General features: G+C 38.8%; 1 protein-coding gene across 1 annotated transcript in view; it reads right to left on the bottom strand.

Moving 5' to 3' along the window:
- The window catches only part of mamdc4 (MAM domain containing 4), a 102,591-nt gene extending 87,026 nt beyond the window's left edge, over positions 1–15,565 (bottom strand). The window contains exons 1-2 of the mRNA XM_061980894.2: positions 15,393–15,565; positions 7,082–7,165 (exon numbers count right to left, since the gene is read on the bottom strand). Coding sequence (XP_061836878.2) covers positions 7,082–7,165; positions 15,393–15,450 — 142 coding nt within the window. The 5' untranslated portion in view covers positions 15,451–15,565. The remainder of the gene's footprint in view (positions 1–7,081; positions 7,166–15,392) is intronic.
- Between the last annotated feature and the right edge of the window lie 559 nt (positions 15,566–16,124).

Below are 16,124 nucleotides of genomic sequence, written 5' to 3'. Positions count from 1 at the left end.
ACTATATGTATTAAACATACTTGTATTATCATTAAACACCTTTAATGTATTAACAATATTAACTATATGTGTTAAACATGCTTGCATTATCATTAAACACCTTTAACTTGTTAACAAAAACATATATTTCATAAATAAGTAAATATAAATTATATATATAGGAATGAGGTAGATCCCCACGACTTGATCAATTGAAAAGTAGCTCGCCTGCAGAAAAAGTGTGAACACCCCTGCTCTATCCGTATTGGTTGTCTGGAAGTATTTAATTTTTATCATGAATTTGCCCAATCTGTTGTCAAACAGTTTTTCAATAATTTTAGAAAATTGTGGAAGTAGAGAAACTGGTCTGTAGTTTGTAAAGTGGTGTTTGTCACCAGTCTAATAAATTGATACGATATTGCTATTTTCATTTTGTCTGGGAATGTGCCTGTTTGAAATGAGGTCTTGGATTTGAATTTTTTCCACAATATTGATTATTTCCTCTTTTGTCACACCTTCGAGGAACATAGAGTTGGGGTTTCTGTTTATGGTGTCATTCAAGTCCTCAACTGACTCGGAATACTGGAATCTTTTCCTCCAGATTTGGTCCAATGTTCACAAAGTACTTATTGAAGCTTTCAACTACCGTATTTTTTCGGAGTATAAGTCGCACCGGAGTATAAGTCGCACCCGCCGAAAACGCACAATAAAGAAGGAAAAAAAACATATATAAGTCGCATTTTTTGGGGAAAATGTATTTGATAAAAGCCAACACCAAGAATAGACATTTGAAAGGCAATTTAAAATAAATCAAGAATAGTGAACAATAGGCTGAATAAGTGTACGTTATATGAGGGATAAATAACCAACTGGTATGTCATACTTGCCAACCTTGAGACCTCCGATTTCGGGAGGTGGGGGGTGGGGCGGGGGGCGTGGTTGGGGGCGTGGTTAAGATATATATATATATATATATATATATATATATATATATAAGAAATACTTGACTTCCAGTGAATTCTAGCTATATATTTATTTTATTTTTTTTATTACATACATATATATATATATATATATATATACATATATATATATATATATATATATATATATGTATATATATATATATATATAAAGAAATACTTGAATTTCAGTGTTCATTTATTTACACATATACAACACTCATCTACTCATTGAGTTAAGGGTTGAATTGGCCATCCTTGTTCTATTCTCTGTCACTTTCAGAACACACACATTATACAAATATACATTATGAAATCAATAAGAAAACGGGAGCTCTAATTTGGGAGTCTGAATTAGGATCAGAAGTTCCTATATAAACATTGCGCACTCACGTCGCCTTTTTGTATTGATTACTGCAGCTGTGCACTGGATTCATTCACAAATACAAACTACAACTCACAAACACTTTAGAGTTAGGCTCCACCATCAGAATGTGTACTTAAACTTATAAAGATCACATGGATATCATTCAGTGAGTTGATTCACCAAAACTAACCTGTTATACAGGAAGAAAAAGCACACAGGACGTTTCAATTGTTCACAGACTGGTCGCGCTCATCAGAATGACAAGACACTTCCGGTCTGCAGGTGATAGCATTCAATTGGGAAGAAACGCCCTACTGCCCCCTACTGACCAATGTGAATACTGATAAATGTGGAATGACAGCTCCAAAAACGAATTCAAACCACAAAATAAAATAAATAAATCAACACAAAAATGTGACACATTATGGGTGGGTCACATATGCATGTACAGTAGATGGCAGTATTGTCCTGTTTAAAAGTGTCACAACGTTGCTGTTTACGGCAATGTTGTGAACAGGCTGTCAGCACGTCACTCAGGTCCGCATGGAGCTGGAGGGGGCGTGGCCTCCAGCTCCGCCTGAATTTCGGGAGAAAATTGGTCCCGGGAGGTTTTCGGGAGAGGCGCTGAATTTCGGGAGTCTCCCGGAAAATCCGGGAGGGTTGGCAAGTATGTGGTATGTTAACGTAACATATTACGGTAAGAGTCATTCAAATAACTATATCATATAGAACATGCTATACGTTTACCAAACAATCTGTCACTCCTAATCGCTAAATCCCATGAAATCTTATACGTCTAGTCTCTTACGTGAATGAGATCAATAATATTATTTGATATTTTACGATAATGTGTTAATCATTTCACACATAAGTCGCTCCTGAGTATAAGTCGCACTATGAAAAAAACTGCCACTTATAGTCCAAAAAATACGGTACTTTGTTCATATTGTCATTTTTTTACATTTCCGTTTGAGAAGTATTGAGGGTAATACTTCTAAGCACCATTTTTAATAATGCTATTTAGGATGACCCATGTTGCTCTCATATTGTTTTTGTTCCGGTCTAATTACTGACTGTAATAGTCTTTCCTAATTGTAAATAATGTAAATAATTCAATGTATACACCCTGATGATTATCTTGTGTGATGACTGTATTATGATGATAGTATACAGGTAAAAGCCAGTAAATTAGAATATTTTGAAAAACTTGATTTATTTCAGTAATTGCATTCAAAAGGTGTAACTTGTACATTATATTTATTCATTGCACACAGACTGATGCATTCAAATGTTTATTTCATTTAATTTTGATGATTTGAAGTGGCAACAAATGAAAATCCAAAATTCCGTGTGTCACAAAATTAGAATATTACTTAAGGCTAATACAAAAAAGGGATTTTTAGAAATGTTGGCCAACTGAAAAGTATGAAAATGAAAAATATGAGCATGTACAATACTCAATACTTGGTTGGAGCTCCTTTTGCCTCAATTACTGCGTTAATGCGGCGTGGCATGGAGTCGATGAGTTTCTGGCACTGCTCAGGTGTTATGAGAGCCCAGGTTGCTCTGATAGTGGCCTTCAACTCTTCTGCGTTTTTGGGTCTGGCATTCTGCATCTTCCTTTTCACAATACCCCACAGATTTTCTATGGGGCTAAGGTCAGGGGAGTTGGCGGGCCAATTTAGAACAGAAATACCATGGTCCGTAAACCAGGCACGGGTAGATTTTGCGCTGTGTGCAGGCGCCAAGTCCTGTTGGAACTTGAAATCTCCATCTCCATAGAGCAGGTCAGCAGCAGGAAGCATGAAGTGCTCTAAAACTTGCTGGTAGACGGCTGCGTTGACCCTGGATCTCAGGAAACAGAGTGGACTGACACCAGCAGATGACATGGCACCCCAAACCATCACTGATGGTGGAAACTTTACACTAGACTTCAGGCAACGTGGATCCTGTGCCTCTCCTGTCTTCCTCCAGACTCTGGGACCTCGATTTCCAAAGGAAATGCAAAATTTGCATGGTTGGGTGATGGTTTGGGGTGCCATGTCATCTGCTGGTGTCGGTCCACTCTGTTTCCTGAGATCCAGGGTCAACGCAGCCGTCTACCAGCAAGTTTTAGAGCACTTCATGCTTCCTGCTGCTGACCTGCTCTATGGAGATGGAGATTTCAAGTTCCAACAGGACTTGGCGCCTGCACACAGCGCAAAATCTACCCGTGCCTGGTTTACGGACCATGGTATTTCTGTTCTAAATTGGCCCGCCAACTCCCCTGACCTTAGCCCCATAGAAAATCTGTGGGGTATTGTGAAAAGGAAGATGCAGAATGCCAGACCCAAAAACGCAGAAGAGTTGAAGGCCACTATCAGAGCAACCTGGGCTCTCATAACACCTGAGCAGTGCCAGAAACTCATCGACTCCATGCCACGCCGCATTAACGCAGTAATTGAGGCAAAAGGAGCTCCAACCAAGTATTGAGTATTGTACATGCTCATATTTTTCATTTTCATACTTTTCAGTTGGCCAACATTTCTAAAAATCCCTTTTTTGTATTAGCCTTAAGTAATATTCTAATTTTGTGACACACGGAATTTTGGATTTTCATTTGTTGCCACTTCAAATCATCAAAATTAAATGAAATAAACATTTGAATGCATCAGTCTGTGTGCAATGAATAAATATAATGTACAAGTTACACCTTTTGAATGCAATTACTGAAATAAATCAAGTTTTTCAAAATATTCTAATTTACTGGCTTTTACCTGTATATCTGTATCATGAATCAATTTAAGTGGACCCCGACTTAAACAAGTTGAAAAACTTATTCGGGTGTTACCATTTAGTGGTCAATTGTACGGAATATGTACTTCACTGTGCAACCTACTAATAAAAGTCTCAATCAATCAATCAATCAACGTGTTCGTAGTATGCCAGTTAGCTTGTTCTTATACGTTTTGTACTTGTTTTCTGCCTCTGTCGATCTTTGTGTTATTAATGTTCTATATAATGTATTCTTCTTTTTTGCAAGCATTTTTCAGTCTTTTTGTCATCCATGGTTGATTGTTTTTATTTTGCTTCTTACTAAGTTGTTTCAATCGTGAAAGTATCAAAACAAATGTACCTACCGTACATCATTTTCACTGTGTACATTGTCCCAACTTTGATCTCTCAGGTCATTTTTGAAAGCTGTCATACTTTGTTCTGCGCATATTTTTCCAGGAATATTTCAATGGTTAGACATTCTAATTTGTACATTGTTATTGATAAACATAGCGGTTCCATTTGAACTTGTCATGACTTGGTCCTGGGGGTTTGCTTTTCCGGAATGCAACGGAAAGTTGGCTCGGGCGAGACGGGAATGTAAATACCGTATTTTCCGCACTATAAGGCGCACCTAAAAACCACAAATTTTCTCAAAAGCTGACAGTGCGCCTTATAACCCGGTGCGCTTTATATATGGATTAATATTAAGATTCATTTTCATAAAGTTTCGGTCTCGCAACTTCGGTAAACAGCCGCCATCTTTTTTCCCGGTAGAACAGGAAGCGCTTCTTCTTCTACGCAAGCAACCGCCAAGGTAAGCACCCGCCCCCATAGAACAGGAAGCGCTTCTTCTTCTACTGTAAGCAACCACCCGCCCGCGTAAAAGAAGAAAAAGCGCGCGGATATTACCGTACGTTTCATTTCCTTTGTGTGTTTACATCTGTAAAGACCACAAAATGGCTCCTACTAAGCGACAGGGATCCGGTTCATGAAAAGACGCAATCTCTCCATCCGCACACGGATTACTATTTCACAGCAACTGATATTCCTGTGAACCGCACTGTGGATACAACGGGAGCACGTACGGTGAATATTCGCACCATAGGGAATGAGAAGTCATCCTTCACTGTGGTTCTAGCTTGCCATGCTAATGGCCAGAAACTTCCACCCATGGTGATATTCAAAAGGAAGACCTTGCCAAAAGAGACCTTTCCAGCCGGCGTCATCATAAAAGCTAACTCGAAGGGATGGATGAAGAAAAGATGAGCGAGTGGTTAAGGTAAGTTTAAGTTTACGCGAAGAGGCCGGGTGGCTTTTTTCAGCAGCTCCGTCCATGTTGATATACGACTCCATGCGCGCCCACATCACGCTGGTTTTTAATATATTATTCAAGTTTGACTGACCTATCTGACTGTTTTTTTGACATTCCTTTAGCGCAGTTAGATGCGGCTTACAACACGGGGCGGCTTATAGGTGGACAAAGTTTTGAAATATGCCGTTCATTGAAGGCGCGGCTTATAACCCAGGGCGCCTTATGGTGCGGAAAATACGGTACATGATTTATTTAATACATCAAAATAAAGTACAAACGAAAAGCGCGCACAGTGGCGGAGAACAAACTATGAAACCAAAAGACTACAGCATTAATAAACAAAACTTACTTGGCATGGACTAAAAGGAGCAGCATGAACGATGGACATGAAATCAAGTGTCAGAAATGTGCCGAGCATAATTGTGGGATGTCACCAGACAGACAAACTGAAAAACAATGAACTTAAATACTACAGAAAGTTTGATCATATTACGCCTATACTGGCTCACCTGCACTGGCTTCCTGTGCACTTAAGAAGTGACTTTAAGGTTTTACTACTTACGTATAAAATACTACACGGTCTAGCTCCGTCCTATCTTGTCGATTGCATTGTACCATATGTCCCGGCAAGAAATCTGCGTTCAAAGAACTCCGGCTTATTAGTGATTCCCAGAGCCCAAAAAAAGTCTGCGGGCTATAGAGCGTTTTCTATTCGGGCTCCAGTACTATGGAATGCCCTCCCGGTAACAATTAGAGATGCTACCTCAGCATTTAAGTCCCATCTTAAAACTCATTTGTATACTCTAGCCTTTAAATAGCCCCCCTGTTAGACCAGTTGATCTGCCGTTTCTTTTCTTTTCTCCTCTGCTCCCCTTTTCCTTGAGGGGGGGGGGGGGGGGGGGGGGGGGGGGGGGGGGGGGGGGGGCACAGGTCCGGTGGCCATGGATGAAGTGCTGGCTGTCCAGAGTCGGGACCCGGGGTGGACCGCTCGCCTGTGCATCGGCTGGGAACATCTCTACGCTGCTGACCCGTCTCCGCTCGGGATGGTGTCCTGCTGGCCCCACTATGGACTGGACTCTTACTATTATGTTGGATCCACTATGGACTGGACTCTCACAATATTATGTCAGACCCACTCGACATCCATTGCTTTCGGTCTCCCCTAGAGGGGGGGGGGTTACCCACATATGCGGTCCTCTCCAAGGTTCCTCATAGTCATTCACATCGACGTCCCACTGGGGTGAGTTTTTCCTTGCCCGTATGTGGGCTTTGTACCGAGGATGTCGTTGTGGCTTGTGCAGCCCTTTGAGACACTTGTGATTTAGGGCTATATAAATAAAGATTGATTGATTGATTGATACAGACATGATTAACGAAAACAGGTGCGTGACTCAAAACGTGAAACGGGTGCGTGACGTGACAGCTGAAAACTAATGGGTTGCTATGGTGACAAACAAGAGTGCACAATGAGTCCAAACGTGGAACAGGTGAAACTAATGGGTAATCATGGAAACAAGACAAGGGAGTGAAACGCCAGAAACTAAAGAGTCCAATAACTAAACAAAACATGACTAAAACAAAACATGATTACACAGACATGACAGAACTCTAGTTAGTTTTAGAACAAGGGTGGTATACAGTATAATTCACTGTATTTGTTGTCATGAATTGAATTGGAAAAAAAGGTGAGATTTTAGTACATACCACAATCCTGCTCATCGTCACAGTCAGAACAGTCACACACAAAGTCACATCTTCTTTCAGGGCTCAAACATGGATGACATGCAGCTGTTTTATAAGACAAGAACAAACAACCATCAGCTTGTGCTCCATGTCAAGTTTGAATGATTTGGCTGAAGTCAAACAATCGAACTGATTAATAACATCAATATTTTCATGTTGCAATGGAAAAACCACCATTTTTGTTCCCCCCGAGAAATGACTTTAGATTTTTAAGATGTGATTCATTGCTGTTACGTGACTGCATAATGAGTTGTCAGATCTCCTATCAGATTTTATAACTGGCGGAGAACTTATAGCATTTTTTTTTCTCACCCCAGCAGGCTCAAAGGCCAGCGGGAAAGTCATCAGGTTGATGCCGGGAAAAAGAAGCCAACTGTACATCCAAAGGTCTACGTACTGTACCAATCAGACAATCTCATACAGTACCGTTATGTACATAAATATGTCGTCTTTTCAGCTTTTACCTTAAAGCAATTACATGCAGAATCCATACCTGCCAACTTTTGAAATCAGAAAAACCTAGTAGCCAGGGTCCAGGGGCCGCAGGACAAAGTCCTGGTGGGGGGTTCAGGCGAAGCCCCCCGACGCAAAATGATTGATTGCATTCAGACAGGTTAAAAAGTTGCTAAAACCATCACTTTTCTATCAGTCACAGTGACTTTTCAAAACAAAAATATTACAGCAAAAATCATATGGGTTGATTGACATGTTTATTCTGTAAACTAACTTCAATAGTTTGAAATTATTTTGACAGTTAATGCCAGTTATCCTGTCAACCTTTCACAAGACTTCAATTTGTTCATTGAAAGTATAAACACTTTTTACAGTAAACAAATGGTAAAACAGTACTAAACAATTCCATTAAAAAAAAATTGGTGTCATTATTAACTTTCTTTATTATTTTATTAGCCTTTATTTAACCAGGTAAAATCCCATTGAGATCAAAGATCTCTTTTCCAAGGGAGACCTGGCCAAGAGGGCAGCAGCAAGGTTACATTAAAAACAGTAAACAAATACATAAAACATCACATTTACAACATTAAAACTTGCTTTAAACTCATTCAACGTAACTAGGGTTTGAAGTTTAATGTTCGATTGTAGGTTATTCCAAGCCTTCGGTGCTGAAAACCTAAATGCTTTCTTGCCCAGTTCAGTTCTTACTTTGGGGACGACAAATTGCAGAACATCCATTGAACGAAGATTGTGACTTCCTTGTTTCTTTGTTAAAAGACAAGACAGATAAGATGGAGTGATACCCAGAATGGTTTTGTAGATGAAAACATACCAATGATTGAGGCGTCGAGCACATAAAGATGTCCAGTTTGTATAATCTACTGCCTTGTTCAATTGTAAAAAATATTCTGTGCCTAAAATTCACATTTCTATCACAATTATCATACTGTAAACATGGTAAGCTAACTTCATTAAAATTAATAGTCCTGTCAATAGCATGGAATTACAATTCAAATGTAGTTTTTTTTGTAAGCCTTTCAAAAGAATTCAAAATATGAAAAATGAATGAAAATTAATTGAAGCCATCAGACACTTGAAAAGTGGCACATCACATCTCTAATGTAATCATTTGAACTTTTCAACAGAAATAGCACTGCAAAAATATTAAGGACATACTTCTGTATTTTGGTAGTTATGCTGTCAACATTTAACAAGATTTCTTCAACTTGGACTTGAAAGCATAAATAGTATAAACACTTTTAACAGTATAACAGTACTAAACAATTCCAATAGATAACATTGGTGTCATTACCTTTTTGTGGCTAAAATCCAAATTTAGCAACGGCATTAGACTTGTGTTTTTTTTGTCCCAACGTGGTCTTTTACATCGCTAATTCCTCCGTGTCCGATCGAAAAATCTTGTCTGCACAAGGTGCAATTCGCATAGTTTTCACCCTTTTTGGAACGGATAATTATTCCCGGATAGGCTTTTGAATATTCTTCACGGAATGACTGCAGTTTTATTTTCGGTTTAAGACTCGTTTGCGATTTGTCTCCGGCGGATTCCATGATCGTTCGCTCGTTTGGAAACAACGGCAACAGGTGCCTCGCGCATGGCATTCGGAATAGCTCGATAGGAAGTTACGGGAAGCAGTGTCGATTGTGATTGTTGTTACGCGATTTCGTGAATAAAACTTAAAAAAAAAAATTGTTTTTAATTAATGAAAAACCGCATTTTTTATCACTGCAACCGTAACCCGGAATAGGTTGATGAAAACCGTACTAATTACGGGAAAACCGGAGTAGTTGGCAGGTATGAGAATACATTGTAAATATAAAGGTGAAACTCAATAATGTCTTTTATATCTTACCAAAGTCCATTCATTTCAGCATTTCAACTTAAAATGTGAAACTAGTATGTGATATAAACTCATTACATGCAAAGTGAGATATGTCAAGCCTTGATTTCACATCATTTGGATGATTTTGGCTTACAGTTTTTAAAAACCCAGTTTTCTGAGATTTTAAATTTGAGGTTTTTTATAAGCTCTAAACCGTAATCATCAAAATGATTTCAAAAGAAGGATTGAAATATCTTGAGTTGCATGTTATGAGCAAATGTCATACATTAGTTTCACCTAATTGCTGGAATAAACAAACATCTGCACTATTCTCTATTTTTGTCATGTCTGTGTAATCATGTTTTGTCTTAGTCATGTTTTGTTTAGTTATTGGACTCTTTAGTTTCTGGCTTTTCACTCCCTTGTCTTGTTTCCATGATTACCCCATTAGTTTCACCTGTTCCACGTTTGGACTCATTGTGCACTCTTGTTTGTCACCATAGCAACCCATTAGTTTTCACCTGTCACGTCACGCACCTGTTTCACGTTTTGAGTCACGCACCTGTTTTCGTTAATCATGTCTGTAGTATTTAAGTTCATTGTTTTTCAGTTTGTCTTTCTGGTGACATCCCCACATTTATGACTCTTTTTTCATGTCCATCGTTCACGCTGCTCCTTTTTGTCCATGCCAAGTAAGTTTTGTTTATTATTGCCACAGTTAGTGTTTTTTTGTTGTTCATAGTTTTTGCCTTTGTGCAAGTGTTTGGTTTCATAGTTTGTTCTCCGCCATTGTGCGCGCCTTTTGTTTACTTCCTTGTTTTGTATTTATAGTGTTTAAATAAAAATGTACCTTCATATTCCCGTCTCGCCCGAGCCAACTTTCCGTTGCCTTCGAGAAAAACTAAACCCCAGGACCAAGTCATGACAATTATTTTGTAGTTTTACCTGTAACTACAGTATAAGTGTATTCAAATTCAAACTTGTCGCTGTTTCTTCAGTAAATGTCTGAATTTTCTATCGATTTGAGATCAAGTCACTTGACTACAGAACACAATTTCATCTATTGATCTACACTGCAAAGAAGAGCTGTCAAAATATAAGATATACAAATTTGATTTGAGCAAAAAATACTAAAAAGTAGTGAAATTAACTACCGTATTTTCCGCACTATTAGCCGCACCTAAAAACCACAAATTTACTCAAAAGCTGACAGTGCGGCTTATAACCCGGTGCGCTTAATATATGGATTAATATTACGATTCATTTTCATAAAGTTTCGGTCTCGCAACTACGGTAAACAGCCGCCATCTTTTTTCCCCGTAGAAGAGGAAGTGCTTCTTCTTCTACGCAAGCAACCGCCAAGGTAAGCACCCGCCCCCATAGAACAGGAAGCGCTTCTTCTTCTACTGTAAGCAACCACCCGCCCGCGTAGAAGAAGAAGAAGGGCGCGGATATTACGTTTCATTTCCTTTGTGTGTTTACATCTGTAAAGACCACAAAATGGCTCCTACTAAGCGACAGGTTTCCAAGACGCAATCTCTCCATCCGCACACGGACTACTATTTCACAGCAACTGCCTAAAGACTTTCAAGAAAAGCTGGCTACTTTCCGTGCATATTGTAAAAACAAGATAGCTGAAAAAAAGATCCGGCCAGAGAACATTATCAACATGGACGAGGTTCCACTGACTTTTGATATTCCTGTGAACCGCACTGTGGATACAACGGGAGCACGTACGGTGAATATTCGCACCACAGGGAATGAGAAGTCATCCTTCACTGTGGTTCTAGCTTGCCATGCTAATGGCCAGAAACTTCCACCCATGGTGATATTCAAAAGGAAGACCTTGCCAAAAGAGACCTTTCCAGCCGGCGTCATCATAAAAGCTAACTCGAAGGGATGGATGAAGAAAAGATGAGCGAGTGGTTAAGGTAAGTTTAAGTTTACGCGAAGAGGCCGGGTGGCTTTTTTCACGCAGCTCCGTCCATGTTGATATACGACTCCATGCGCGCCCACATCACGCTGGTTTTTAATATATTATTAAAGTTTGACTGACCTATCTGACTGTTTTTTTGACATTCCTTTAGCGCAGTTAGATGCGGCTTATTACACGGGGCGGCTTATAGGTGGACAAAGTTTTGAAATATGCCGTTCATTGAAGGCGCGGCTTATAACCCAGGGCGCCTTATGGTGCGGAAAATACGGTAGCTGCATTTTACTTGACAAGACATCCTAAATTAATGTGTAGAAATTAGCAGGACTTTTAAGCGAGATGTATTTTATTCGGAAAAACAAGAATTATTTTACTTACAGTTCTTAAATTAAGCATCCTTGTTGTAGAATCTTTAAACAAGGTTTTCGATGTGGGGAAAACCAAAATATCTTATTAAATGCATTTAAAAAAAAAAATCAGTTTTAACATTTTTTTTTTTTTTTTCCAACTTTTTTTATTGGCATTTTCAAATAGACAGAAAAAAGTGCAAGTCAAAACAGTACAATTTTAAAGTCAGTAAATGATTCACACCCTTTCCCTTAAAACCCAAACCACCCACCCACCCTCCCACCCCACTCAGGTCCCACTAACGAGGGAGTTTTAACATTTTTAAACGAGAATAGACACAATTTTATTATTCATGTTAAAATTAAGACTACCGTATTTTCCGGACCATAGGGCGCACCGGATTATAAGGCGCATTAAAGGGGTCTTATTATGATTTTTTTATACCGTATTTTTCGGACTATAAGTCACAGTTTTTTTCATAGTTTGGCGACTTACGTGTGAAATGATTAACACATTATCGTAAAATATCAAATAATATTATTTAGCTCATTCACGTAAGAGACTAGACGTATAAGATTTCATGGGATTTAGCGATTAGGAGTGACAGATTGTTTGGTAAACGTATTAGGGATGTCCCGATCCAGGTTTTTGCATTTCCGATCCGATACCGATACTGACCGATACCGATACTGACCGATACTGGCCTATCCGAGCATGTATTAAAGTTTAAAGTTATTTAGCCTACTTAGTTGTCAGAATCATGTTGAAAAGGGTTTTAGTACTCTTGATAACAACTAGCCAGCTGAATTAGGGGAGTTTGAATAATACACAATGGTTGGTAACAAGAAACTGACCTGTTTATTCAAGGATAAACACAAAATAGACAAAATTATACATGACAAACAGAAATGGCATCATTAAAACAAGGGCTGGGCGATATGGCCTTTTTTTTTAATTCGGATATTTTAAGGCCATATTGCGATACACGATATATATCGATATTTTGCCTTAGCCTTGAATGAACACTTGATGCATATAATCACATCAGTATGATGATTCTATGTGTTTTGATTGATTGATTGAGACTTTTATTAGTAGGTTGCACAGTGAAGTACATATTCCGTACAATTGACCACTAAATGGTAACACCCCAATAAGTTTTTCAACTTGCTTAAGTCGGGGTCCACTTAAATTGATTCATGATACAGATATATACTATCAGATATATACTATCATCATAATACAGTCATCACACAAGATAATCACATTGAATTATTTACATTATTTATAATCCAGGGTGTGGAGGGGGGCGCCGGATGTAAGTGTCAAAAAGACAGCCAAAAGAGTTTGATATGAGAATAAATCTAAAGTTAAAATATAGGGTAGAAATGCACCCATTTGCAGGAAATGTAGTCTTGATTTTCAACATTTTCTTTCAAGGCTTGCATGTCTACATTAAAACATTCTTCTTCATACTGCATTAATATATGCTACTTTTAAACTTTCATGCAGAGAAGGAAATCACAACTAAAAAAATCACTAATTCTTTCATACGGTGTTGATGTGGAAATTTTTGCCTCGGCATTTTGATGGTGTGGACGCGTGGCACCGAATGGAGATAAGCGTCTCGACAGACGTCACAATATTTGAACAATGATGACGAAAACTGTTTTCTCTGTCGTGTCCGTGTGTCGAAAATTGTTATGCGCTTATTTTTTTATTTGATTTTGTGCGTGGCATAGATTTGCTATGCGCAGAGGACGTTTAAACAGTGCGCAATTGCACAGGCGAGCACCTTAGAGGGAGCGTTGCTCGCACGGCTGCGCTAGCATCACAGCTAACGTTAGCCATGCTGCTACCTCTCTGCTCGGGGAGGACGTACACGTATGTGACGTATGACGTGACAGTATGTGACGTGTGTAAGAAGGTGCGCTTGCTGTCTGTGAGAGGGAGACACAGGAAAGAGTGAGAAGAGCCTGTCGTGTAATGCCAGCAGCTAAAAGCAACTGCGTGAGAATTGTGGATGTGTTGAAGGTGTGCTGGAAAATGCGGAACGGAAATTACGGAGCAGCAGAAAAGTGGAATGTATTATTTAAATCGGTGAGTTGGAAAACACGGACCGGAGTTTTTTTTTAAACTGGATCTGGATCGGCGTTTTCCCATGCCTTGCCGATACGCAATTTTTGGCAAATATCGACATCCCTAAAACATATAGCATGTTCTATATGTTATAGTCATTTGAATGACTCTTACCATAATATGTTACGTTAACATACCAGTTGGTTATTTATGCCTCATATAACGTACACTTATTCAGCCTGTTGTTCACTATTCTTTATTTATTTTAAATTGCCTTACCAAAGGTCTATTATTGGTGTTGGGTTCTATCAAATACATTTCCCCCAAAAAATGCGACTTATATGTTTTTTTCCTTCTTTATTATGCATTTTCGGCCGGAGCGACTTATACTCGGAAAAATACGGTAAATGTAAAAGACTTTCTTGTGGTCTACATAACATGTAATGGTGGTTCTTTGGTCAAAATGTTGCATAGATGATGTTTTACACATCATCTTCAAGTCTCTGTGTAGCGTGCAAGGACGGGAGTGAAAGAAGTGTCAAAAGATGGCGCTAACTGTTTTAATGACATTCAGACTTTACTTCAATCAATAACGGAGCAGCATCTCCTCATCCGTGGCCATAAATGTGTTCAGTGAAAAAACGTCCGACCGGAACTCTCTAATAACTAAAGTTCCTTGGGTGAATAATGTAAAGTCACTACACCGGTATGTTTTAGCGCTTCCATGGCGAGTTTACTGACAGATATAAGTAAGAACTTTACACTACTTTATATTAGAAATGGCAACAGTGGAGGATGAATGTCACAAAACATGAAGATAGAGAAAAAAAAGAAGCTTATTGACTTCAGTGTCGACACGGACTACAAAGGCGGACGCGCGCAAATTTTCAGGACTTATCCAGATCTCAAATACAGATCAGCAGGTACCAGAAGGTAAGAAAATGTTGGTTTTGCATAATATTGCAAAACAAAGCGCCAGATAATATTTCTACTAATACACACGCCATAATAATACTCGTATATGTAGCCGTAATGCGCCGACAATCCATCAAGCGGTGTGGCTTCATTGCTTACCAAAGTCGTACTAAAACCTTTTGACAGATTTTTAAGCCCTGTGTGTAATGTTCTATATTTTCAATGGAACATTTAAAGTTTTGGTGTTTTGGCGTCACATTGCAGTCTACACGTAGCTCTTATGTGCGACTGCCATCTACTGGTCACACTTATCGTTACCTGTATCAAATAAAATTGCTTTGAGGTCGGTAAGCACAACCAGAATTATTCCGTACATTAGGCTATAAGGCGCACTGTCGATTTTTGAGAAAATGAAAGGACTTTATAGCGCCTTATAGTCCGAAATGACTAAAAATAAGCATTTAAAACTATGTACATTTCTATAAATAAACGTTTAAATCTTGTCAAGTGGAAAGAAATTTGCAGTGTATGCATGTGATCGTTAATCTTGTCAGCTGAAGTCACATTAAAATGACATAAGATGTGGTATCACGATCTGAACTCTAAATCCAGAACAAGTTTCCTGCAATCCAGTTTTCCCATGTTGAACAAATTAAGTAAAACAACAGTAATGCACCCTTTTTTTTTTTTGGACGGTTCTTACCCAAATGCAGAATCAAGGCCAAGATGAAGGCAGAGGTCGTGCTCGGTCCAATCCACATCTTAGTGCCTCTGATCCCAAAGCTAACCGGCTGCAGTCAACTTCGACTTCTCTTTCCTAACAGCTGGACTTTAAGTTTTCCCAGCATGCAACTGCAACAAACCACCATAAAGCGAGTGTTCCGTCACACCTCTGCACTTATTGCGAAAGAGACGGGAACAATCAAGGCATGGAATTATTTCAAGTGCATTTATAATCTCTTGTTTACATTGCTCCTTTGATGTTAACGTGATGCATGGCAATTCATTTGATGGGACCTACAGGTAAAAGCCAGTAAATTAGAATATTTTGAAAAACTTGATTTATTTCAGTAATTGCATTCAAAAGGTGTAACTTGTACATTATATTTATTCATTGCACACAGACTGATGCATTCAAATGTTTATTTCATTTAATTTTGATGATTTGAAGTGGCAACAAATGAAAATCCAAAATTCCGTGTGTCACAAAATTAGAATATTACTTAAGGCTAATACAAAAAAGGGATTTTTAGAAATGTTGGCCAACTGAAAAGTATGAAAATGAAAAATATGAGCATGTACAATACTCAATACTTGGTTGGAGCTCCTTTTGCCTCAATTACTGCGTTAATGCGGCGTGGCATGGAGTCGATTAGTTTCTGGCACTGCTCAGGTGTTATGAGAGCCCAGGTTGCTCTGATAGTGGCCTTCAACT

Source organism: Nerophis lumbriciformis, linkage group LG20, assembly GCF_033978685.3.
Source record: "Nerophis lumbriciformis linkage group LG20, RoL_Nlum_v2.1, whole genome shotgun sequence".
NCBI lineage: Eukaryota > Metazoa > Chordata > Actinopteri > Syngnathiformes > Syngnathidae > Nerophis > Nerophis lumbriciformis.
Note: the sequence above shows the minus strand (reverse complement) of the source record. Positions and strands in the feature narration are given on the sequence as shown.